Source organism: Salvelinus namaycush, chromosome 31, assembly GCF_016432855.1.
Source record: "Salvelinus namaycush isolate Seneca chromosome 31, SaNama_1.0, whole genome shotgun sequence".
In the NCBI taxonomy this organism is placed as follows: domain Eukaryota; kingdom Metazoa; phylum Chordata; class Actinopteri; order Salmoniformes; family Salmonidae; genus Salvelinus; species Salvelinus namaycush.
Window position 1 is genome coordinate 2,257,875 of NC_052337.1, and position 26,958 is coordinate 2,284,832.

Consider the following 26,958-nt stretch of genomic DNA (forward strand, 5'->3'; position numbering starts at 1 on the left):
AGGTAGTGGGGAGCTCTAGGTAGTGGGGAGGTAGTGGGGAGCGCTAGGTAGTGGGGACCTCTAGGTAGTGGGGAGGTGTGGGGAGCTCTAGATAGTGGGGAGCTCTAGGTAGTGGGGAGCTTTAGGTAGTGGGGAGGTAGTGGGGGAGCTCTAGGTAGTGGGGAGGTAGTGGGGAACTTTAGGTAGTGGGAAGATAGTGGTGAGCTCTAGGTAGTGGGGAGGTAGTGGGGAGCTCTAGGTAGTGGGGAGCTCTAGGTAGTGGGGAGGTAGTGGGGAGCTCTAGGTAGTGGGGAGGTAGTGGGGAGCTCTAGGTAGTGGGGAGGTAGTGGGGAGCTCTAGGTAGTGGGGAGCTCTAGGTAGTGGGGAGGTAGTGGGGAGCTATTGGTAGTGGGGAGCTCGAGGTAGTGGGGAGCTCTTGGTGGTGGGGAGCTCTTGGTGGTGGGGAGCTCTAGGAAGTGGGGAGCTCTAGGTAGTGGGGAGCTTTAGTTAGTGAGGAGCTCTTGGTGGTGGGGAGCTCTAGGTAGTGGGGAGCTCTAGGTAGTGCTGAGCTCTAAGTAGTGGGGAGCTCTAGGTGGTGGTGAGCTCTAGGAAGTGGGGAGTTCTAGGTAGTGGGGAGCTTTAGGTAGTGAGGAGCTCTAGGTAGTGGGGAGCTCTAAGTTGTGGGGAGCTCTAAGTTGTGGGGAGCTCTAAGTTGTGGGGAGCTCTAGGTGGTGGTGAGCTCTAGGAAGTGGGGAGCTCTAGGTTGTGGGGAGCTTTAGTTAGAGGGGAGCTCTAGGTAGTGGGGAGGTAGTGGCGAGCTCTAGGTGTGGGGAGCTCTTGGTAGTCGGGAGCTCTAGGTAGTGGTGAGTTAGTGGGGAATTCTAGGTGGTGGTGAGGTAGTGGGGAGCTCTAGGTAGTGGAGAGGTAGTGGGGGGCTCTAGGTAGTGGGGAGCTCTAGGTAGTGGGGTAGTAGTGGGGAGCTCTTGGTAGTGGGGAGCTCTATGTAGTGGGGAGCTCTAGGTAGTGGGGAGCTCTAGGTGGTGGGAAGCTCTAGGAAGTGGGGAGCTCTAAGTAGTGGGGAGCTCTAGGTAGTGGGGAGCTCTATGTAGTGGGGAGCTCTAGGAAGTGGGGAGCTCTAAGTAGTGGGGAGCTCTAGGTAGTGGGGAGCTCTAGGTGGTGGGAAGCTCTAGGTAGTGGGGAGCTCTAAGTAGTGGGGAGCTCTAGGTAGTGGGGAGCTCTAGGTAGTGGGGAGCTCTAGGAAGTGGGGAGCTCTAAGTAGTGGGGAGCTCTAGGTAGTGGGGAGCTCTAGGTAGTGGGGAGCTCTAGGTAGTGGGGAGCTAGTAGGGAGCTCTATGTATTGGGGAGCTCTAGGTAGTGGGGAGGTAGTGGGGAGCGCTAGGTAGTGGGGAGCTCTAGGTAGTGGGGAGGTGTGGGGAGCTCTAGGTAGTGGGGAGCTCTAGGTAGTGGGGAGTTCGAGGTAATGGGGAGCTCTAGGTAGTGGGGAGCTCTAGGTAGTGGGGAGGTGTGGGGAGCTCTAGGTAGTGGGGAGCTCTAGGTAGTGGGGAGTTCTAGGTAGTGGGGAGTTCTAGGTAGTGGGGAGGTAGTGGGGAGCTCTAGGTATTGGGGAGCTCTAGGTAGTGGGGAGGTAGTGGGGAGCGCTAGGTAGTGGGGACCTCTAGGTAGTGGGGAGGTGTGGGGAGCTCTAGATAGTGGGGAGCTCTAGGTAGTGGGGAGCTTTAGGTAGTGGGGAGGTAGTGGGGGAGCTCTAGGTAGTGGGGAGGTAGTGGGGAACTTTAGGTAGTGGGAAGATAGTGGGGAGCTCTAGGTAGTGGGGAGGTAGTGGGGAGCTCTAGGTAGTGGGGAGCTCTAGGTAGTGGGGAGGTAGTGGGGAGCTCTAGGTAGTGGGGAGGTAGTGGGGAGCTCTAGGTAGTGGGGAGGTAGTGGGGAGCTCTAGGTAGTGGGGAGCTCTAGGTAGTGGGGAGGTAGTGGGGAGCTATTGGTAGTGGGGAGCTTGAGGTAGTGGGGAGCTCTTGGTGGTGGGGAGCTCTTGGTGGTGGGGAGCTCTAGGAAGTGGGGAGCTCTAGGTAGTGGGGAGCTTTAGTTAGTGAGGAGCTCTTGGTGGTGGGGAGCTCTAGGTAGTGGGGAGCTCTAGGTAGTGCTGAGCTCTAAGTAGTGGGGAGCTCTAGGTGGTGGTGAGCTCTAGGAAGTGGGGAGTTCTAGGTAGTGGGGAGCTTTAGGTAGTGAGGAGCTCTAGGTAGTGGGGAGCTCTAAGTTGTGGGGAGCTCTAAGTTGTGGGGAGCTCTAAGTTGTGGGGAGCTTTAGTTAGAGGGGAGCTCTAGGTGGTGGGGAGCTCTAGGAAGTGGGGAGCTCTAGGTTGTGGGGAGCTTTAGTTAGAGGGGAGCTCTAGGTAGTGGGGAGGTAGTGGCGAGCTCTAGGTGTGGGGAGCTCTTGGTAGTCGGGAGCTCTAGGTAGTGGTGAGTTAGTGGGGAATTCTAGGTGGTGGTGAGGTAGTGGGGAGCTCTAGGTAGTGGAGAGGTAGTGGGGGGCTCTAGGTAGTGGGGAGCTCTAGGTAGTGGGGTAGTAGTGGGGAGCTCTTGGTAGTGGGGAGCTCTATGTAGTGGGGAGCTCTAGGTAGTGGGGAGCTCTAGGTGGTGGGAAGCTCTAGGAAGTGGGGAGCTCTAAGTAGTGGGGAGCTCTATGTAGTGGGGAGCTCTATGTAGTGGGGAGCTCTAGGAAGTGGGGAGCTCTAAGTAGTGGGGAGCTCTAGGTAGTGGGGAGCTCTAGGTAGTGGGGAGCTCTAGGTAGTGGGGAGGTCTAGGAAGTGGGGAGCTCTAAGTGGTGGGGAGCTCTAGGTAGTGGGGAGCTCTATGTAGTGGGGAGCTCTAGGAAGTGGTGAGCTCTAAGTAGTGGGGAGCTCTAGGTAGTGGGGAGCTCTAGGTAGTGGGGCGGTCTAGGAAGTGGGGAGCTCTAGGTGGTGGGAAGCTCTAGGTAGTGGGGTGCTCTAGGAAGTGGGTAGCTCTTGGTGGTGGGGAGCTTTAGTTAGTGAGGAGCTCTAGGTAGTGGTGAGCTCTAAGTAGTGGGGAGCTCTAGGTAGTGGGGAGGTCTAGGTAGTTGCTCAGAGAGAGACGCTGTGAACGTACTGAGAAGGACAAACGCAGTGCAGTGTGTGTTGTATCGTTTGCCATGCACTGACGTCAGGCAGTCAGCTTTCTTATTGAAATGTCAGTGTATATCAGGCTGATGACATGGTCAGGACAGCGACAACACAGCGGGCTCAAGTGATGAGTGACTGAAATGTTTAGGTCTTGCATTCAATGTAATCTGCGTTTGTTGCTGTACGTTCATCTCTCATTCATAATTAAGCCAGGTGTTCTCTTAGATGTAATTAGGGAGAGAGAGAGAGAGAAAGAGGCTTTACCGTCATGAATACCTCATGGCTCTACTGTACAGTTTGAAGTCATTTTCCCCCCAGACACAAATCAGCACCTATTGTGCGTCCCCGTGTGTCTCAGTTGATAGAGGATGATGGTTGCAACTCCACGGTTGTGGGTTCGTTTCCCATGGTGGGCCAGTAAGTTGCTCTGGATAGGTGTCTGCTAAAATGTAAATGTATTTTTGATGCCTAGATTGATATGCTGCTGTGCTCTCCTACAATATCTCCCCTCCTTTGTCAGTGGGCGAAGTTTAAACTGGATTGCGCTGTCATCAGATGGTCAGGAAAAAAATGCGGTTTGAGCGCAAGCCATGATCTCTGTCTTGTCTTGTCCATTTTTTGCAGATGGGCTTCATTCAACTCAATGGAGACTTCCTCTACATCGAGCCTGTCAATAGAACGCTGGCCGTCGCGGGACAGGCCCACCGCGTGACCAGGAGGAAGCGCTCCACCACCGAGGAGAAACAGACAGACAAGCAGACGACAGACAAACAGACAAGCGGCAACTACTGTGGAGTCATTCCAGGTGGACTTTCTCCATCTTGTGCTGCAGACACATTATTGATGAAGATGTTCCCCTTTCGGAACACTGAAGTTATTAAAGGGATAGTGCACTTTTTAAGTGTTAGGTTAAGTTTTAGTTTGGTTTAAAATTGGTTTAGGGGTTATTGGTCTATGCTGCCTGTTATGAAGATCCCACAGAGATCCTATTAAATTACTTTAGGGGCTATGCAGTATTTGGGGAAGTTACTCTAAAAATGCAGTTTAACACGCTAACAATTACTTCACACTGGAAGAAGTTACGCTACACTAAAGCTACCCTTAATAAATATATAGTTTACTTAACTGAAGTTACTTTGAAAAATATGTTCACTACATCCAATCTACTTTGTGAAAAATTACATTTCTAAATCTGAAATATTGTAGACTACAAATTGCAAGAAGAGATCAATCTGGAGTCAGATGTTAACAGAATGTGTAACTTAGCCTAGTAAACACAACAAGTATGTTTCAAGTGAGAATAAGGCAGGTCTGATGCCAAAACAGAAAGGAAATTCTTACCTACTTCACCCATATTTTATTATATTTTTGCAAAGAAAATTGTGTGTACTTCCAGTAGTTAGCTACACCACTACATGGCAAAAAAAAAGTAATTAACTACTGTAAACACTACCTAGATTTGAATTTAGTTCAACTACCATCAAGCTACTGCAAAATTTAGTTAAAATACTAGTTTAAACATGAAGTTCACTACTCCAACACTGTGGCTATGTCATAAATAAATCCTCAAAGTTAAATCCTCAAAGTTAAATCCTTAAATCCTCAAATAATGGCAGCCATTTTGGCCAAGGAGATTTCCAAACCAGTCTAATTGACCCTTCGCTAAGGCCCGCCCCCCTTGGAAACTGTTGCAAACTGTTGCAAAATTCCCCATTCAACCACTCGTGAAATCCCCTCACAATGATCTCAAACTGTGTTTCTCAAATCAAAATCAAATCAAATTTTATTGGTTACATACACATGGTTAGCAGATGTTAATGCGAGTGTAGCGAAATGCTTGTGCTTCTAGTTCCGACCATGTAGTAATATCTAACAAGTAATCTAACAATTTCACAACAACTACCTTATACACACAAGTGTAAAGGAATGAATAAGAATATGTACATATATGTTCTAATACACAATGAAATTAAACACAGACTACCCCTTGCTAATCAGGAAACTTGCGTATGTTGTGGTGGACTGTCATTGCAACTGCATCACAGGAACCTGGTAAAATGATGTATGTAGTGTAGCTAGCGACAGTGACGGGCTCAGAATTCACTGTAAACATGCAGTCAAAGCTATAACCACTTTTGGAGCTTTCAAATCGTATCCGGATGTCGACTGCAGATGGGAGTTGTATTCATAGCATTGCTAACTTAGCTAGCTTTCATACATTTTTTAGAAAACAAATTATATTAAGTGGCTAGCTAGCATTAGCAACGTTTGGTAGTCAATGAGACTGAGAGAGCTAGCTAACCAGCTGAGTTAGCAAACAATGTAACAAAAATATAATTTTGGATAAAAAAAATACTCCATCAACAGGCTCTGCATTTCAGCAATCACAGTAGCAAGTACTCCTGGTGCACTATTAAATGATTTAGCCATTAAGCACAGCTCTTGCCATAGCCCTGACTGGCTTTCATGCGTTTTAAAACGTGAGCTTGTCCGAGGTGTCGGACTCAATGACAGTTGCTATCCATTGGTGCACTGTGATTGGTTGCCCACAAGATGACAAGATGGTACCGACAGACATGGTTCCCCTGTTCCTCGCTCCTAGCCAACTTTGCCATATATATATTTTTGGGGGTTATTTATTACATTATTTGCTCAGAATGTTTCTTGCTGAAAATAACTTTTGGATATTAGATTGGCAGTCACTCACCAGCATTTCGACCAGAAATTACTCTTTCCACAATTGTATCCTTTGTTTGTACCCCCTGAGGCAATTCCACTGATCCCAGGGGTTGCTACAAGACGCCGTCGACGGAGAAGAGGAATTCGGAGTGTGCTTTTAGTCCAACTTAGGAGGCGTGCATACCATCCACCATTTTCGAGTATATTACTCACTAATGTGCAGTCCCTGGACAATAAAGTAGGCGAGCTCAGGGCGAGGATCTCCTTCCAGAGAGACATCAGGGACTGTAACATACTTTGTTTCATGCAATCATGGATCTCTCTGGATATACTGTCCCCGTCCATACAGCCAGCAGCGTTCTCTATACATTGCCTGGACAGGAAGAAAGAACTCTCCGGTAAAAATAACATATTCAGTCTCTCCCTATCCCAGTCTGTTGTTCCCACTTGCTTCAAGATGTCCACCATTGTTCCTGTACCCAAGAAAACAAAGGTAACTGAACTAAATACTATCGCTACGTAGCATTCACTTCTGTCATCATGAAGTGCTTTGAGAGGCTAGTTAAGGATCATATCACCTCCACCTTACCTGACACCCTAGACCCACTACAATTTGCATACCGCCCTAACAGATCCACGGATAACGCAATCGCAATCGCCATCGCACTGCACACTTCCCTATCCCATCTGGACAAGAGGAATACCTATGTAAGAATGCTGTTCATCGACTACAGCTCAAGCTCATCACTAAGCTCTGGGCCCTGGGTCTGAACCCCGCCCTGTGCAACTGGGTCCTGGGCCTCCTGATGAGCCGACCCCAGGTGGTGAAGGTAGGCAACAACACCTCCACTATGCTGATCTTCAACACGGGGGACCCACAAGGGTGGTGCTCAGCCCCCTCCTGTACACCCTGTTCACTCATGACTGTGTGACCACGCACGTCTCCAACTTAATCATCAAGTTTGCAGACGAAAGAACAGTGGTAGGCCCGATTTACCAACAAAATGAAGGAGCCGATCATGGACTTCAGGAGACAGCAGAGAGAAGCATGCCCCCATCCACATCGACGAGGCTGCAGTGGAGAAGGTGAAAAGCTCATCGGAGTACAGATCATTGACAACCTGAAATGGTCCATCCAAATAGACATTGTGGTGAAGAAAAGACCCTCACAAAACTTCTACAGATGCACCATTGAGAGCATCCTGCCGAGTTGTATCACCGCCTGGTACGGTGATGCATTTCCTCCTTTCAGTTATGCAGGGAAATAAAAGTAAAGCATGTGATATAGCAGAAATTGTGTAATAGAAATATTGTCAAACCAAAATATGTCTTATAATTATAAATACAGTTTAGACAGCATTTATACAAATGTTCTGTATAAATAGCTTCTAAAATATAATATGTGTCACGATCGTCGTAACTTTGTAGAGAGGACCAAGGCGCAGCGTGAGAGAAATACATCTTCTTTAATGAAGACAAACAAAACACTTACAAACGAACAAAACAACAAACGATCGTGAAGCTAAACAAACTACGTGCACACATGCAACATAGACATAGACAAAACTAAATGAAAACAGAAAAGGGGATCGGTGGCAGCTAGTAGGCTGGAGACTACGACCGCCGAGCGCCGCCCGAACGGGAAGAGGCACCATCCTCGGCGGGATTCGTAACAATATGATTCAATATCAGTACTTGCTGCATTTACAACTTGTCTAAGTCCTATCATCAACGGACTTAAGCCAGTGTATGGCTGTGGATTGACTACATTGTTTGTATGGAATGTTGGTATATTGGAAGTTCATTTGAAAAATTTGATGGAATCATTCCACTAAAACTCGTTGGCTAGCTAGCTAATAAACATACTGTGCAGATCCATTGTTTTACATACTGTAATATCTTATCACAGCACTGGCTGACCATGGTTGACCAACTCCTTTACCAAAATGATCTTTTATACTGTCATAACATAGTTCATGTCCATTCTAGTATTCCTACTTCTATGAAAAATCTACAAGTACACAGATGTATTTTGAAGTTGTATTTTTCTGTCTCTTTAAGTAATGATAATACTAATAATAATGGGCCTTGTAGAACATGTTTGTCTGGTATAACTGGTCAGTAAATTAATATATTGTAGGTACAGATATTTAACGTTAATCTACTGACCAGCCATACCTTACCTTTAAGCATGATGCAACAGTGTCAACAAACCATGTTCTTCACAAAGGCCCAGTGACACATTCTCACCCCGTAGGTTGTTATCCACCTCATATTTTCTACCTCGCGATTTGAAAATGATCCTGTCATCCTAAGGCATTTCCACCTATGCTGTTCATCAACCCTACATTTTGATTTGTACATCTCAATGTCAGAAAGTAATAGCTTCCACACTGGCGTTCGTCCTCTTGCATGCTAAGGCTCCATGGGTAAAGCTCATGCCTCAGCTTATTGAGAGATCCATGTCTGATTTATGTACAGCGAGCAAGAGAACTCACTGGTGTGTAGACGAAGACGTTTTCTCTGCTCGCCAGATTGGACTTCTGAGATCTCTTAAAACCCAGAAAAGATGTGAACATATAAAAACAGTCACCCGTAACTCAACATAACTGTCACACGTAGACGTACAGTATCTCTCAGGTTCAACCATAGTGGCGCCGGTCGTAAGACGTTCCTAGTTCTATCGTTCCTAGTTCTCACCTTGAATAAGCGCAGGGTTATCTCCACATCAGTGTTAAACCTCGAGCTCTCGCAAAGCGGACTAGAAACCAAGAAGGGTTTTCATTACGAGGTCTTACCTATCTGCTTTGGATCAAGGAAATCCACTCCAGATGAGGTCAATGTGTGTGGACTTTCTGTCTACTACCCATTTTCAAAGTGTGTGCTGACCAATAAAGTCACTATATAACTGACCACTTTTTCATGTGTATGGGCGTACGTTTCAGTTACAGATACCAGACAGTTACATGGAGTTACATGGAACTACAGTGTCAATACACTTGTAACTGATTTGAAACAGAATCTGACCAGTTTCATTTGACAAAAATTCACCCATTGTTCTGTGTTCCTTTGTTATACTGAGAAGTTACACTATGATTATACTAGTTACCATGTTACTGACTAGTTACACTCTGGTTATACTAGTTACCATGTTATACTGACTAGTTACACTCTGGTTATACTCTAGTAACTACATGGGCTAACACTATTTGAATAGGAATTACATAAGGACTCCATAACACATTCATAAGGACTCCATAACACATTCATAAGGACTCCATAACACATTCATAAGGACTCCATAACACATTCATAAGGACTCCATAACACATTCATCAGGACTCCATAACACATTCATAAGGACTCCATAACACATTCATAAGGACTCCATAACACATTAAAAGGACTCCATAACACATTCATAAGGACTCCATAACACATTCATAAGGACTCCATAACACATTAAAAGGACTCCATAACACATTCATAAGGACTCCATAACACATTCATAAGGACTCCATAACACATTCATAAGGACTACATAACACATTCATAAGGACTCCATAACACATTAAAAGGACTCCATAACACATTCATAAGGACTCCATAACACATTCATAAGGACTCCATAACACATTCATAAGGACTCCATAACACATTCATCAGGACTCCATAACACATTCATCAGGACTCCATAACACATTCATAAGGACTCCATAACACATTAAAAGGACTCCATAACACATTCATAAGGACTCCATAACACATTCATAAGGACTCCATAACACATTCATAAGGACTCCATAACACATTCATCAGGACTCCATAACACATTCATAAGGACTCCATAACACATTCATAAGGACTCCATAACACATTAAAAGGACTCCATAACACATTCATAAGGACTCCATAACACATTCATAAGGACTCCATAACACATTAAAAGGACTCCATAACACATTCATAAGGACTCCATAACACATTCATAAGGACTCCATAACACATTCATAAGGACTACATAACACATTCATAAGGACTCCATAACACATTAAAAGGACTCCATAACACATTCATAAGGACTCCATAACACATTCATAAGGACTCCATAACACATTCATAAGGACTCCATAACACATTCATCAGGACTCCATAACACATTCATAAGGACTCCATAACACATTCATAAGGACTCCATAACACATTAAAAGGACTCCATAACACATTAAAAGGACTCCATAACACATTCATAAGGACTCCATAACACATTCATAAGGACTCCATAACACATTCATAAGGACTCCATAACACATTCATAAGGACTCCATAACACATTCATAAGGATTACATAACACATTCATAAGGACTCCATAACACATTCATAAGGACTCCATAACACATTAAAAGGACTCCATAACACATTCATAAGGACTCCATAACACATTCATAAGGACTCCATAACACATTCATAAGGACTACATAACACATTCATAAGGACTCCATAACACATTCATAAGGACTCCATAACACATTCATAAGGACTCCATAACACATTCATAAGGACTCCATAACACATTCATAAGGACTACATAACACATTCATAAGGACTCCATAACACATTCATCAGCCACACATAACACATTCATGAGCAGTACACAAGCATTTATGTAATGCCTACGTCAACAACCACAATTTGACTACAGGGCGTTATGGGAAGCGTCACAATAAGCGTTGTCATTTTTCTCTGTTTATTTACAGAAAGACAGAAGAGTAAGACCAGGAAAGCGTCTGAGGGAGGCAGAGGGAAACGGTACTCGTATAAACTACTCCACGAGTACAACGTGGAGACTGTGGTGGTGGCCGACCCAGCCATGGTCAGCTACCACGGCTCAGAGGCAGCCAAACGATTCATCCTCACCATCATGAATATGGTATGTGTATAGACTTACATAGAACCTACTATGAATATATTGTACTATACATATAGAATCATGTAATAAGATATCTATGGGTATCTATGTATCTGTTCTCTGGTCCTGTCCAGAAACAACCCTTCCTTCCTACCCCTTAAACCATGGGTCTCAAACATACAGCCCGCGGGTGGTTTGAGTAAAATAACTAAAAACCAAATGGAAAGTGTGTATAAATGATCATGGACCTAGATTCATACAGTATCTTGGCTTTGTCCAGGTAATAATCACCCAAATGAAAGCTAGACAGTCAGGGAGCATAGACAATTCCCCAAAAAACGATGGATAGAGGACACATTAGTTGAAGACGGAATGTGGCCCCCCTGGACAAGATGAGTTTGACACCGCTGCCCTAACCCTATTTCTATCCCCCTGTACTTCCTTGGCCCTGTCCAGAAACAACCTCTAAAACCCTTACCCTAGGCACTGAAACGATGGGATAGGTATGTTGTTGCTATACAGCGATATCATTTTGTTGCCGTGTTATTATTACAAGGGTTTTAAATAATATCCATTCCTTTTGCAGGTTTTCAACTTGTTTCAACACAAGAGCCTGGGAATACAGATTAATATCCGATTGACTAAACTTGTACTGCTTCACGAAACACCAGTAAGAAACTACTTCAACTGTACAGTATATTATACTAATATAATATGATATTAGCTGATGTACGAAGGGCTATATAAATACATTTGATTTGATTTGATTTACAGTATGAGACATAACACTACAAGTACAGTAACTTAGAATAACTTGATTGATTTTGATTTTATTTCCAATGTCATGTCATGAATACATCATAAGCAGTCATAGAACCTTATGTCAGGTCAAAACAATGAATAAAATGTCTACCTATCTCTGTCTGTCTGTCTGTCTGTCTGTCTGTCTGTCTGTCTGTCTGTCTGTCTGTCTGTCTGTCTGTCTGTCTGTCTGTCTGTCTGTCTGTCTGTGCAGTCAGACATGTACATTGGTCACCATGGTGAGAAGATGCTGGAGAGTTTCTGTCGTTGGCAGCAGGAGGAGTATGGGAAGAAAAGCGTGATGTCAGACTTTAGCACTCGGTGGAGGGAGGACTTACCCTCCGTGGACACGGCCATTCTAATCACACGGTACTGTGTCCATTGCATGCACTGTTCAAAGAAAATAAATAGATACCCACACACACTCCCATATACTTTATTTCTGTTAAATTTTTCACCCTGTTCAATTTATTTATTTTCTATTATATAATCTTTTGAATCCTGTACCTGGAAAATTGCTGGATGTGCGTGCATTACTTTTGAACATGTACTGGTCATTCATCCCCAAAGTGTCCAGGCAGGTCTGATCTCCTGCAGCCGTGACATACATTTAGAACACACCCAATAGGCCAGCCATTGGTCACGTCACCTGCCCATCAACACCTTTACCCATCCCACTGTCCAATACCTAGGTAGTACTGCAAAAAAATTAACAGACTCCGCTTTCGAAAAGTCAGTTCCTACAAGCAGCTATTCATACAGTACCAGTCAAAAGTGTGGACACACCTACTCATTCAAGGGTTTTTTCTTTATTTTTTACTATTTTCTACATTGTAGAATAATAGTGAAGACATCAAAACTATCAAATAGCACATATGGAATCATGTAGTAACCAAAAAAGTGTTAAACAAATCAAAAATAATTTTATATTTGAGATTCTTCAATGTAGCTACCCTTTGCCTTGATGACAGCTTTGCACAATCTTGGCATTCTCTCAACCTGCTTCATGAGGTAGTCACCTGGAATGCATTTCAATTAACAGGTGTGTCTTATTAAAAGTTAATTTGTGGAATTTCTTTCCTTCTTAATGCATTTGAACCAATCAGTTGTGTTGTGAGGTAGGGGTGGTATACAGAAGATAGCCCTATTTGGTCAAATACAATGTCAGTCCTTCATGGTCGAATTGCTGCAAAGAAACCACTACTAAAGGACGCCAATAAGAGGAAGAGACTTGCTTGGGCCAAGCTGTCATCAAGGCAAAGGGTGGCTACTTTGAAGAATTTAAAATATATTTTGATATGTTTAACACTTTTTTTGCTAACTACATGATTACATCTGCGTTATTTAATAGTTTTGATGTCTTCATTATTAAAATAGTAAAAAATAAAGAAAAACCCTTGAATGAGCAGGTGTGTCATAATATTGTCTATGACAGTTATTATTCCCAAACTGGGGTTTGCACATGTTTTTTGCACCCTAAAAGAAACGTTGTAGAATCATCCACACAACTGGACAGTTTTTGTGTTTTGGGAACATATCTTTTGTCATGTCCCCACATGGTCCTTACCACACTGTTCCCACAACCTAATGAAACATTCTGGGAACTTTTTAAAGAACAGATTAAATGTCTTATAGGAATGTTCTTGCAACATCAGGCGAATGTTTTATACAAACATTATAATCATCACATTACTGGTACATTGTGTTATTACATTACCTGGAAAACTTTTAAATATAAAAAGATTTTGTTATCAAACACATTCTCTTAATGTTTTGTGGACGTTATCATCCTAATGTTAAATAAAAATCCCTGAGTAGAACTTAATGGGAATCTTAGCTTATGTTCTGGGAATGTTCCCGGTTTGCTGGGATGTCAGTCCTATGACTTGAAAGTGCACAAGTGCGTACCCACTCACTGCAGCTTGCACTACCATCTACTGCTCAGTTTAAGACTGCTAACATACAACTGGACAAGTGTCACATTAGCTGGCTAAAGCGATTAGCCTCTTGGAAATTCAACACCCGGGTTCTGTTCTTTGATTTCATCAAATACCTCCATGTCATAACAGAGAGACCTCCATGTCATAACAGAGAGACCTCCATGTCATGAGGTATTAACAGAGAGACCTCCATGTCATAACAGAGAGACCTCCATGTCATGAGGTATTAACAGAGAGACCTCCATGTCATAACAGAGAGACCTCCATGTCATAACAGAGAGACCTCCATGTCATAACAGAGAGACCTCCATGTCATAACAGAGAGATCTCCATGTCATAACAGAGAGACCTCCATGTCATGAGGTATTAACAGACACCACCTCCATGTCATGAGGTATTAACAGAGAGACCTCCATGTCATGAGGTATTAACAGAGAGACCTCCATGTCATGAGGTATTAACAGAGAGACCTCCATGTCATGAGGTATTAACAGAGAGACCTCCATGTCATGAGGTATTAACAGAGAGACCTCCATGTCATGAGGTATTAACAGAGAGACCACCATGTCATGAGGTATTAACAGAGAGACCTCCATGTCATGAGGTATTAACAGAGAGACCTCCATGTCATGAGGTATTAACAGAGAGACCTCCATGTCATAACAGAGAGACCTCCATGTCATAACAGAGAGACCTCCATGTCATAACAGAGAGACCTCCATGTCATAACAGAGAGATCTTCATGTCATAACAGAGAGACCTCCATGTCATGAGGTATTAACAGACACCACCTCCATGTCATGAGGTATTAACAGAGAGACCTCCATGTCATGAGGTATTAACAGAGAGATCTCCATGTCATGAGGTATTAACAGAGAGACCTCCATGTCATGAGGTATTAACAGAGAGACCACCATGTCATGAGGTATTAACAGAGAGACCTCCATGTCATGAGGTATTAACAGAGAGACCTCCATGTCATGAGGTATTAACAGAGAGACCTCCATGTCATAACAGAGAGACCTCCATGTCATAACAGAGAGACCTCCATGTCATAACAGAGATACCTCCATGTCATAACAGAGAGACCTCCATGTCATAACAGAGAGACCTCCATGTCATGAGGTATTAACAGACACCACCTCCATGTCATGAGGTATTAACAGAGAGACCTCCATGTCATGAGGTATTAACAGAGAGACCTCCATGTCATGAGGTATTAACAGAGAGACCTCCATGTCATGAGGTATTAACAGACACCACCTCCATGTCATGAGGTATTAACAGACACCACCTCCATGTCATGAGGTATTAACAGAGAGACCTCCATGTCATGAGGTATTAACAGAGAGACCTCCATGTCATGAGGTATTAACAGAGAGACCTCCATGTCATGAGGTATTAACAGAGAGACCTCCATGTCATGAGGTATTAACAGAGAGACCTCCATGTCATGAGGTATTAACAGAGAGACCTCCATGTCATGAGGTATTAACAGAGAGACCTCCATGTCATGAGGTATTAACAGAGAGACCTCCATGTCATGAGGTATTAACAGAGAGACCTCCATGTCATGATGTATTAACAGAGACCCCTTTATTTAACTAGGCAAGTCAGAATAAGAACAAATTCGTATTTACAATGACGGCCTACCCCAGCCAAACTCTAACCCGGACGACACTGGGGCAATTGTGCGCCGCCCTATGGGACGAGGTATGTCATGAGGTATTAACAGAGAGACCTTCATGTTTTAAGGTATTAACAGAGAGAGGACTCAGTCAACTTCATGGGAAAGTATTTCGGGCACTCGATGCTGACTCAGAACATGCAGTCTTTTTGGTTTTCATTTCAATTAAGCTGTTAATGGGCAGTGATCACGTACGACCCGCTGTGTCCCAAATAGCCCTCTAGTCCCTATATAGTGCACTACCTTTGACCAGTTCCTTGGGAATAGGATGGCATTTGGGACTAAGCCTTTGAATTATTTGGCCAAATTATCCGTCCAGTTGAGCTATAAATCCCCTCCGAAAAGAGCTGGCTGGAGTCAGAATCTGATTCGGACCTGTTGATAGATCTCAGCGCTCTGATGGGTGATTCCGAGCAAGCAGGTGTTTGATGTTGGCGCAGCGCGGAACGTTGTCAGATAAAAGAGCTGGCCCCATTCCCCTCAGAGGGTTGGTGTGGTGGGTTAGGGTCCCCTCAGAGGGTTGGTGTGGTGGGTTAGGGTCTCCTCAGAGGGTTGGTGTGGTGGGTTAGGGTCTCCTCAGAGGGTTGGTGTGGTGGGTTAGGGTCTCCTCTGAGGGTTGGTGTGGTGGGTTAGGGTCTCCTCAGAGGGTTGGTGTGGTGGGTTAGGGTCTCCTCAGAGGGTTGGTGTGGTGGGTTAGGGTCTCCTCTGAGGGTTGGTGTGGTGGGTTAGGGTCTCCTCAGAGGGTTGGTGTGGTGGGTTAGGGTCCCCTCTGAGGGTTGGTGTGGTGGGTTAGGGTCCCCTCTGAGGGTTGGTGTGGTGGGTTAGGGTCTCCTCAGAGGGTTGGTGTGGTGGGTTAGGGTCTCCTCAGAGGGTTGGTGTGGTGGGTTAGGGTCTCCTCAGAGGGTTGGTGTGGTGGGTTAGGGTCCCCTCAGAGGGTTGGTGTGGTGGGTTAGGGTCTCCTCTGAGGGTTGGTGTGGTGGGTTAGGGTCTCCTCAGAGGGTTGGTGTGGTGGGTTAGGGTCTCCTCAGAGGGTTGGTGTGGTGGGTTAGGGTCTCCTCAGAGGGTTGGTGTGGTGGGTTAGGGTACCCTCAGAGGGTTGGTGTGGTGGGTTAGGGTCTCCTCTGAGGGTTGGTGTGGTGGGTTAGGGTCTCCTCAGAGGGTTGGTGTGGTGGGTTAGGGTCTCCTCAGAGGGTTGGTGTGGTGGGTTAGGGTCTCCTCTGAGGGTTGGTGTGGTGGGTTAGGGTCTCCTCAGGGGGTTGGTGTGGTGGGTTAGGGTCTCCTCTGAGGGTTGGTGTGGTGGGTTAGGGTCTCCTCAGAGAGATAGTGGGGAGTGTTTGGGTCCCCTCTGTGGGTTAGGGTCTCCTCAGAGGGTTGGTGTGGTGGGTTAGGGTCTCCTCAGGGGGTTGGTGTGGTGGGTTAGGGTCTCCTCAGAGAGATAGTGGGGAGTGTTTGGGTCCCCTCTGTGGGTTAGGGTCTCCTCAGAGGGTTGGTGTGGTGGGTTAGAGTCTCCTCAGAGGGTTGGTGTGGTGGGTTAGGGTCTCCTCAGAGAGATAGTGGGGAGTGTTTGGGTCCCCTCTGTGGGTTAGGGTCTCCTCAGAGGGTTGGTGTGGTGGGTTAGGGTCTCCTCAGGGGGTTGGTGTGGTGGGTTAGGGTCTCCTCAGAGGGTTGTTGTGGTGGGTTAGGGTCTCCTCAGAGAGATAGTGGGGAGTGTTTGGGTCTCCTCAGAGGGTTGGTGTGGTGGGTTAGGGTCTCCTCAGGGGGTTGGTGTGGTGGGTTAGGGTCTCCTCAGAGAGATAGTGGGGAGTGTTTGGGTCCCCTCTGAGGGTTGGTGTGGTGGGTTAGAGTCTCCTCAGAGGGTTGGTGTGGTGGGTTAGAGTCTCCTCAGAGGGTTGGTGTGGTGGGTTTGGGTCTCCTCGGAGGGTTAGTGTGACACATTCCCACCTGTGTTTGTGCTACATGCATTTGTCCCTGTCGTACGGTAGACTCGCGTGTGCACACACTCGCGTGTACACACACACATACACACACGCACACACACACTCTCTCTCACACACACACATACTGACTGAGCTTTTTGGCATGCAAAACACACACACCAAGGGTTTATCCTGAAAAGACTGAGAACACGAGTAACAACATCTGCCAAAGGGAAAAGTTATCATTATCATAATAATGATAACAGTGAATAGTTCTCCTGTGGTTCATTTAAAAAATCAAGTCAAAGACTGAAGAGACCAGTTCTTCACGAGACCATTTCTCTTCACCTGAAAGTACAGCCAAGTCAAATCTGAAGCCATAACAATACCTCACGTACTGAACTATAATAAACCCGTTCAATCCCTTTTCTATGGAGATTAAATAGAAATGGGCTAAGGTACATACCTTATATGGTACCTGTAGTTCACCATAAACACACACAAGCACCGCACACACGCCCTCATCCTCGACCACACAGCTACACAGTCATGTGTGAGAGCTGGGTTTAGGTTCCTGAGGCGTTGCCTTTATAGAGGTCACAACCTTTGCCAGCCCCACCCCCAAGTTCTCCCTTCTGAATTTGAGACATAACTCCCGATTAACCCCTTATAGCAGCTTTGAGGATTTGAGGATCGATGACGGCTCCCATATCCCCTGCTAATCCACGGCACTTGGTCTGCTCTGCCACCGGAGGGGATAAGCAGGCCTTGAGAGTTCTCTACTGAGCCATACCAATCAAGTGGTCAAGGGGGGATCATAGCATCAAAGTTGGCTTTGCCCGGTGGATGTTGACGTTTCTTTGTGTTTTATGTTGCAGGAAGGATTTCTGCGTGCATAAAGATGAACCCTGTGACACTGTAGGTGAGTGGGATACAGCTCTCCCTGTGTGTGTGTCTGTCTGCAAGCATGTGTGTATCAGTTTGTCAAAGCAAAGTGTAACCTTGATGTTAAGGATAAAGTCCCGTTGCTGCTGTTGAAGGTAGTACATTGAGTTTATAGTTAATGTTAATAGTTGATAGTTAGTGTTAATAGTTTATAGTTAGTGTTAATAGTTTATAGTTAGTGTTAATAGTTTATAGTTAGTGTTAATAGTTGATAGTTAGTAGTGTTACTAGTTACTTGTTTATAGTTAGTAGTGTTAATAGTTTATAGTTTATAGTTAGTGTTAATAGTTTATAGTTAGGGTTAATAGTTAACAGTTTATAGTTAGTGTTAATAGTTTATAGTTAGGGTTAATAGTTAATAATTTATAGTTAGTGTTAATAGTTTATAGTTAGTGTTACTAGTTGATAGTTAGTAGTGTTACTAGTTACTAGTTTATACTTAGTAGTGTTAATGGTTAATTGTTTATAGTTAGTGTTAATAGTTTATAGTTAGTGTTAATAGTTGATCGTTTATAGTTAGTAGTGTTAATAGTTAAGTTTATAGTTAGTGTTAATAGTTTATAGTTAGTAGTGTTACTAGATACTAGTTTATAGTTAGTAGTGTTAATAGTTAATCGTTTATAGTTAGTGTTAATAGTTAATCCTTTATATTTAGTGTTAATAGTTTATAATTAGTGTTAATAGTTTGTCGTTTTTAGTTAGTGTTAATAGTTTATAGTTAGGGTTAATATCTGATAGTTAGTAGTGTTAATAGTTTATAGTTAGTGTTAATAGTTAATTGTTTATAGTTAGTGTTAATAGTTAAGTTTATAGTTATTGTTAATAGCTGATTGTTTATAGTTAGTGTTAATAGTTAATAGTTTATAGTTAGTGTTAATAGTTTATAGTTAGTGTTAATAGTTTATAGGTAGTGTTTATAGTTTATAGTTAGTGTTAATAGTTGATAGTTAGTAGTGTTACTAGTTACTTGTTTATAGTTAGTAGTGTTAATAGTTAATAGTTTATAGTTAGTGTTAATAGTTAATAGTTTATAGTTAGTGTTAATAGTTAATAGTTTATAGTTAGTAGTGTTAATAGTTAATAGTTTATAGTTAGTGTTAATAGTTAATAGTTTATAGTTAGTGTTAATAGTTAATAGTTTATAGTTAGTAGTGTTAATAGTTAATAGTTTATAGTTAGTGTTAATAGTTTATAGTTAGTGTTAATAGTTTATAGTTAGGGTTAATAGTTAATAGTGTATAGTTAGTGTTAATAGTTTATCGTTAGGGTTAATAGTTAATTGTTTATAGTTAGTGTTAATAGTTTATCGTTAGGGTTAATAGTTAATAGTTTATAGTTAGTGTTAATAGTTTATAGTTAGTGTTACTAGTTGATAGTTAGTAGTGTTAATAGTTAATTGTTTATAGTTAGTGTTAATAGTTTATAGTTAGTGTTAGTGTTAATAGCTGATAATTAGTAGTGTTACTAGTTTATAGTTAGTGTTAATAGTTTATAGTTAGTGTTAATAGTTAGTAGTGTTAATAGTTTATAGTTTATAGTTTGTGTTAATAGTTTATAATTAGTGTTAATAGTTGATAGTTAGTAGTGTTACTAGTTACTTGTTTATAGTTAGTAGTGTTAATAGTTTATAGTTAGTGTTAATAGTTTATAGTTAGGGTTAATAGTTAATAGTTTATAGTTAGTGTTAATAGTTTATAGTTAGGGTTAATAGTTAATAGTTTATAGTTAGTGTTAATAGTTTATATTTAGGGTTAATAGTTAATAGTTAGTAGTGTTAATAGTTCATAATTTATAGTTAGTGTTAATAGTTTATAGTTAGTGTTACTAGTTGATAGTTAGTAGTGTTACTAGTTGATAGTTAGTAGTGTTACTAGTTACTAGTTAGTAGTGTTACTAGTTACTAGTTTATACTTAGTAGTGTTAATGGTTAAGTGTTTATTGTTAGTGTTAATGGACATTGAGTTTATAGTTTATAGTTAGTGTTAATAGTTTATAGTTAGTGTTAATAGTTTATAGTTAGTGTTAATAGTTTATAGTTAGTGTTAATAGTTTATAGTTAGTGTTAATAGTTGATAGTTAGTAGTGTTACTAGTTACTAGTTTATACTTAGTAGTGTTAATGGTTAAATGTTTATTGTTAGTGTTAATAGTTTATAGTTAGTGTTAATAGTTTATAGTTAGTAGTGTTAATAGTTAATTGTTTATAGTCATTCCCCCGAGCTGCTCCTTTAAGATACTCCTGAACCATGCTACAATCATTCCCCCGAGCTGCTCCTTTAAGATATTCCTGAACCATTACATAACAAATATTACTCAATTTGACCACCACATTCCTGGAATGCGTCCAAATGGCACACTATTCCTTATATAGTGCACTGCTTATGACCAGGGATCTAAAGGGAAAGGGGGATACCTAGTCAGTTGTACAACTGAATGCCTTCAACTGAAATGTGTCTTCCGCATTTAACCCAACCCCTCTGAATCAGAGAGGTGCGGGGTGGCTGCCTTAATCGATATCCACGTCTTCAGCGCCCAGGGAACAGTGCCTTGCTCAGGGGCAGAACGACAGACTTTTACCATGTCAGCTCTGGGATTTTAGGCTATGTACCCTGATCAGAAGTAGTGCACTACATAGGCAATAGTGTGCCATTTGAGACGCAATATAGGAATGTGTTGGTCAAATTGAGTTATATGTGTTATGTAATGGTTCAGGAATATCTTAAAGGAGCAGCTATTCATCCCTACTGTCTCCCTCAAGACAGAGCTGATAAGAACTCTTGAAGCCACTCATGTGAATGCTAACCATGTGACTCCATTCTATTGGCTTGGTCATTGTGTATCTGTTCCAGGATGAAGTTTCCCCTAGGTACAGATCTAGGATCAGCTTCCCCTTCAGCTTCCCCTTCCCCAATCTTTAACCATTAGTGGGGAAAATGCTAAACTGACACCTGATCAGTGTCTAGGGGCATCTTAACCGTACACCAGAGGGGACTTCCATGCCTGTGAGCTTTGACTTGATTGGCTTCCCATGATGACTCATGAGCCAATCAGATTAGTCCTTACTGGAGTTCACAGACCACAAGTAATTTGTGATGTATGGCTGAGAAGTAACACAATCCAGTAACAAGGGTTTTTCATTTGAATTAAGTTTCTTCCATCAGTTGCCTGCATCTATTTATATATCCAGTTTATACTTCATTGGGGTTACACATTTTAGTTTAGTGATTTAGTCTTAGTGGTTTGCTTTGGTAACCCTCCAGAACTATGACATGCTGCAGATGCCCTCTGTGCAGGATGAGCATTTAGGATGATGGTTTTAGTCAGTGTCAGAGAAAGAGAAACACTACTTTTGACTATAAAGGCCTTGGTGTTTAGGACACAGTCAAAGAGAGACTAAGATTGTGACATTTGGATACATCATGTCCTGTTACATCATGTCCTGTTACATCATGTCCTGTTAGATCATGACCTGTTACATCATGTCCTGTTACATCATGTCCTGTAACATCATGTCCTGATACATCATGGCCTGTTACATCATGTCCTGATACATCATGTCCTGATACATCATGTCCTGATACATCATGGCCTGTTACATCATGTCCTGTTACATCATGTCCTGATACATCATGTCTTGATACATCATGGCCTGTTACATCATGTCCTGTTACATCATGGCCTGTTACATCATGGCCTGATACATCATGTCCTGTTACATCATGTCCTGTTACATCATGTCCTGTTACATCATGTCCAGATACATCATGTCCAAATACATCATCAAATCAAACCAAATCAAGTTTATTTTATATAGCCCTTCGTATATCAGCTAATATCTCGAAGTGCTGTACAGAAACCCAGCCTAAAACCCCAAACAGCAAGCAATGCAGGTGTAGAAGCACGGTGGCTAGGAAAAACTCCCTAGAAAGGCCAAAACCTAGGAACAAACCTAGAGAGGAACCAGGCTATGAGGGGTGGCCAGTCCTCTTCTGGCTGTGTCGGGTGGAGATTATAACAGAACATGGCCAAGATGTTCAAATGTTCATAAGTGACAAGCATGGTCAAATAATAATCAGGAATAAATGTCAGTTGGCTTTTCATAGCCGATCATTAAGAGTTGAAAACAGCAGGTCTGGGACAGGTAGGGGTTCCATAACCGCAGGCAGAACAGCTGAAACTGGAATAGCAGCAAGGCCAGGTGGACTGGGGACAGCAAGGAGTCATCATGCCCGGTAGTCCTGACGTATGGTCCTAGGGCTCAGGTCCTCCGAGAGAGAGAAAGAAAGATGTGTCCTGATACATCATGTCCTGTAACATCATTTCCTGTTACATCATGTCTTGTTACATCATGGCCTGATACATCATGGCCTGATACATCATGTCCTGTTACATCATGTCCTGTTACATCATGTCTTGTTACATCATGTCCTGTTACATCATGTCCTGTTACATCATGTCCAGATACATCATGTCCAAATACATCATGTCCTGATACATCATGTCCTGTAACATAATTTCCTGTTACATCATGTCTTGTTACATCATGTCCTGTTACATCATGTCTTGTTACATCATTTCCTGATACATCATGGCCTGTTCGTCTAGCCTTGTGAAGCTGTGTGATCTGCCCCCCCCCCCCCCCCCCTCCCCCGAGGTTGTGTTTTGTTCACATATAGACACTCTCACACACTCCTCTCTCTCCCACACAGCACACACAGACACACAGCACACACAACACACAGCACACACAGACACATGCACACACAGCACACACAGACACATGCACACACAGGAGATGTGGTTTGTCGGTGTGGATGTAATCCTGTCTGTGTTAGAAGGAGATGTGGTTTGTCGGTGTGGATGTAATCCTGTCTGTGTTAGAAGGAGATGTGGTTTGTCGGTGTGGATGTAATCCTGTCTGTGTTAGAAGGAGATGTGGTTTGTCGGTGTGGATGTAATCTTGTCTGTGTTAGAAGGAGATGTGGTGTGTCGGTGTGGATGTAATCCTGTCTGTGTTAGAAGGAGATGTGGTTTGTCGGTGTGGATGTAATCCTGTCTGTGTTAGAAGGAGATGTGGTGTGTCAGTGTGGATGTAATCCTGTCTGTGTTAGAAGGAGATGTGGTTTGTCGGTGTGGATGTAATCCTGTCTGTGTTAGAAGGAGATGTGGTTTGTCAGTGTGGATGTAATCCTGTCTGTGTTAGAAGGAGATGTGGTTTGTCGGTGTGGATGTAATCCTGTCTGTGTTAGAAGGAGATGTGGTTTGTCGGTGTGGATGTAATCCTGTCTGTGTTAGAAGGAGATGTGGTTTGTCGGTGTGGATGTAATCCTGTCTGTGTTAGAAGGAGATGTGGTTTGTCGGTGTGGATGTAATCTTGTCTGTGTTAGAAGGAGATGTGGTGTGTCGGTGTGGATGTAATCCTGTCTGTGTTAGAAGGAGATGTGGTTTGTCGGTGTGGATGTAATCCTGTCTGTGTTAGAAGGAGATGTGGTGTGTCAGTGTGGATGTAATCCTGTCTGTGTTAGAAGGAGATGTGGTTTGTCGGTGTGGATGTAATCCTGTCTGTGTTAGAAGGAGATGTGGTTTGTCAGTGTGGATGTAATCCTGTCTGTGTTAGAAGGAGATGTGGTTTGTCGGTGTGGATGTAATCCTGTCTGTGTTAGAAGGAGATGTGGTTTGTCGGTGTGGATGTAATCCTGTCTGTGTTAGAAGGAGATGTGGTGTGTCAGTGTGGATGTAATCCTGTCTGTGTTAGAAGGAGATGTGGTTTGTCGGTGTGGATGTAATCCTGTCTGTGTTAGAAGGAGATGTGGTTTGTCAGTGTGGATGTAATCCTGTCTGTGTTAGAAGGAGATGTGGTGTGTCGGTGTGGATGTAATCCTGTCTGTGTTAGAAGGAGATGTGGTTTGTCGGTGTGGATGTAATCCTGTCTGTGTTAGAAGGAGATGTGGTTTGTCAGTGTGGATGTAATCCTGTCTGTGTTAGAAGGAGATGTGGTTTGTCGGTGTGGATGTAATCCTGTCTGTGTTAGAAGGAGATGTGGTTTGTCGGTGTGGATGTAATCCTGTCTGTGTTAGAAGGAGATGTGGTTTGTCGGTGTGGATGTAATCCTGTCTGTGTTAGAAGGAGATGTGGTTTGTCGGTGTGGATGTAATCCTGTCTGTGTTAGAAGGAGATGTGGTTTGTCGGTGTGGCTCTGAAGCTCTCTGGTGGACATTGACATGTTGTGGGTTTTATCAGGAAATGATTAATACAGTTGCATGGACAGTAAAGTTATCTATAATGGGGTTCCTCTCAAAACTAGGAACACCCCTGTAGCTATGCTCTAATAACTAAGTGTTTGTGTTTGTGTGTGTGTGTGTATTTGTGTGTGTGTGTACGCGTGTGCATGTGTGTGTGTATGTACGCGTGTGCATGTGTGTGTGTGTGTGTGTGTGAATGTATATGTGTATTTGTGAGTGTGTACGTGTGTGCATATGTGTGTGTGTGTGTGTGTGCGTGTGTATGCATGTGTGTGTGTGTGTGTGGTTGCTTGTTTGTTTTTGTGTGTTTGGATATGTGTGTTTGTGTGTGTGTGCATACTTGCATGTGTGCCTGCATGCAGTTGTGTGAGTCAAAGAGACACAGGTACCAGTTAAGACCCAGCGGGCCTCGGGTCCGTGTGTTGGCTGTCCCGTCCGGAGGTCTGTTAGGTTTTCATGACCTCTCGGAGGTGTCAAAGTACACTGTATTTGACCTTACCCCTTTGGCCCCACTCTCCCAGCCTCCTTGCTGGCTTCAGGGCTAAGTCCCAGCCTCCAAGTGTGGAATTTGCATGACATACACACACACAGCATGTAACAAAAGTCATCACTGTAGAGAGGGACAGGTAGATGGAGAGAAAGAAACGTTTAAGGGGGAAAGCTAGCCGTTGACCTAGATTCTCACAACCGCTGATTCCTCTGGTTCGTGTCGGCCATTCCTCCTTACACTGCCAATCCTCAGGTATCTTATCAAGGCTGGTGTGGTTATGGGTACCTTATGCTGCCGCTGCTGTGTGCAACATGGCTGCAAAGCTAAACGTTAATGTTTGACAAATTCGGCGTAACACCCCCTGTGTCTGTTCGGATTATGACCATGTTGTTTGAACTGAAGGTTTTCGCTACAGGCGAGTTTCCCTCTCGCCTCACTCTAAAATCATACACTAAAATTAGATGTTTCCCTTTTTCTTAACCAGTCACGCTGTGCAACAATTTGATAGCTTTTGAGTGCATCCGCAGTGGGTAGGATATTATTGGGTACATATTTGTCAGTTTAAGCCTTAGATTAACTTCTACTTCATCACAATCCCGGATCCGGGAGCACCCCCATCAGTAAAAAAGCTGACTAGCATAGCCTAGCATAGCGTCACAAGTAAATACTAGCATCTAAATATCATTAAATCACAAGTCCAAGACACCAGATGAAAGATACACATCTTGTGAATCCAGCCATCATTTCTGATTTTTAAAATGTTTTACAGGGAAGACACAATATGTATTTCTATTAGCTAACCACGATAGCAAAAGACACAACTTTTTTTTCCCACCATTTTTTTCCTGCATAGGTAGCTATCACAATTTCGACCAAATAAAGATATAAATAGTCACTAACCAAGAAACAACTTCATCAGATGACAGTCTGATAACATATTTATTGTATAGCATATGTTTTGTTAGAAAAATGTGCATATTTCAGGTATAAATCATAGTTTTACATTGCAGCCACCATCACAACTCTCACCAAAGCAACTAGAATAACTACAGAGACCAACGTGAATTACCTAAATACTCATCATAAAACATTTATGAAAAATACACAGCGTACAGCTAATGAAAGACAAAGATCTTGTGAATCTAGCCAATATTTCAGATTTTTTAAGTGTTTTACAGCGAAAACACAATATAGCATTATATTAGCTTACTACAATAGCCAACCACACAACAGCATTGATTCAAGCCAACAATAGCGATAACGAATAAACCAGCAAAGATATTAATTTTTTCACTAACCTTCTCAAACTTCTTCAGATAACAGTCCTATAACATCATATTACACAATACATATAGAGTTTGTTCGAAAATGTGCATATTTAGCGGCACAAATCGTGGTTATACAATATGAATAGTAGCCAAAATGCAAACAAAATGTCGGGAGAAATCTTGGGAGAGGCACCTAATCTAATCAGTAACTAATCATAAACTTGACTAAAAAATACAGGTTGGACAGCAAATGAAAGATACATTAGTTCTTAATGCAACCGCTGTGTTAGATTTTTAAAATTAACGTTACTACGACATACAGCGTGCGTTAAAGCGAGACCGCACCGAAATTAATGGCGGAATAGTAGATTTACATTTTTCAACAGAACAACGAATTAACATCATAAATACTTCTTACTTTTTGATGAGCTCCCATCAGAATCTTGGGCAAGTTGTCCTTTGTCCAGAGGAATCGTTGCTCGGTTGTAGATTGTCGCCTTCAACTTTGGAATTAGCAGTAAACATTAGCCATGTGGCTAAGACGTGTCCAACTCACTATAACGCAGCACTAAGAAATATCCGAAAATCGCAATATACTGATATAAACTGATATAACTCGGTTTAAAATAACAACATTATGATGTCTTTAACACCTATATCGAATAAAATCAGAGCCGGATATATCTAAGGCCTATAACGGGAGCATTCCAGAACGCAATCCTGAGGTCTGTCTTGCGTCATGGCGAATGTTGAAAAGGCTGCACCCCCGGTTCCAAGCCCATTTATATGTCCTCAGATCTGCCTAGCAACTCCATTCCAATTCTCATTGCTTGCTGACATCCAGGGGAAGGCGTATGCAGTGCATGTCGACCAATAGAATACATGCAAATTAATAAACCGACCCTGGAACAGATTGCCTGATTTCAGATTTCTCACTTCCTCACAGGA

General features: G+C 42.9%; 1 protein-coding gene across 1 annotated transcript in view; it reads left to right on the plus strand.

The window, feature by feature from the left end:
• Nucleotides 1-26,958, plus strand: part of LOC120026145 (A disintegrin and metalloproteinase with thrombospondin motifs 19-like) — a 161,022-nt gene that overhangs the window by 76,424 nt on the left and 57,640 nt on the right. Inside the window, exons 3-7 of the mRNA XM_038970966.1 lie at nucleotides 3,758-3,938; nucleotides 10,571-10,743; nucleotides 11,309-11,392; nucleotides 11,738-11,892; nucleotides 17,945-17,988. Of these exons, the coding sequence (XP_038826894.1) occupies nucleotides 3,758-3,938; nucleotides 10,571-10,743; nucleotides 11,309-11,392; nucleotides 11,738-11,892; nucleotides 17,945-17,988 (637 nt within the window). The remainder of the gene's footprint in view (nucleotides 1-3,757; nucleotides 3,939-10,570; nucleotides 10,744-11,308; nucleotides 11,393-11,737; nucleotides 11,893-17,944; nucleotides 17,989-26,958) is intronic.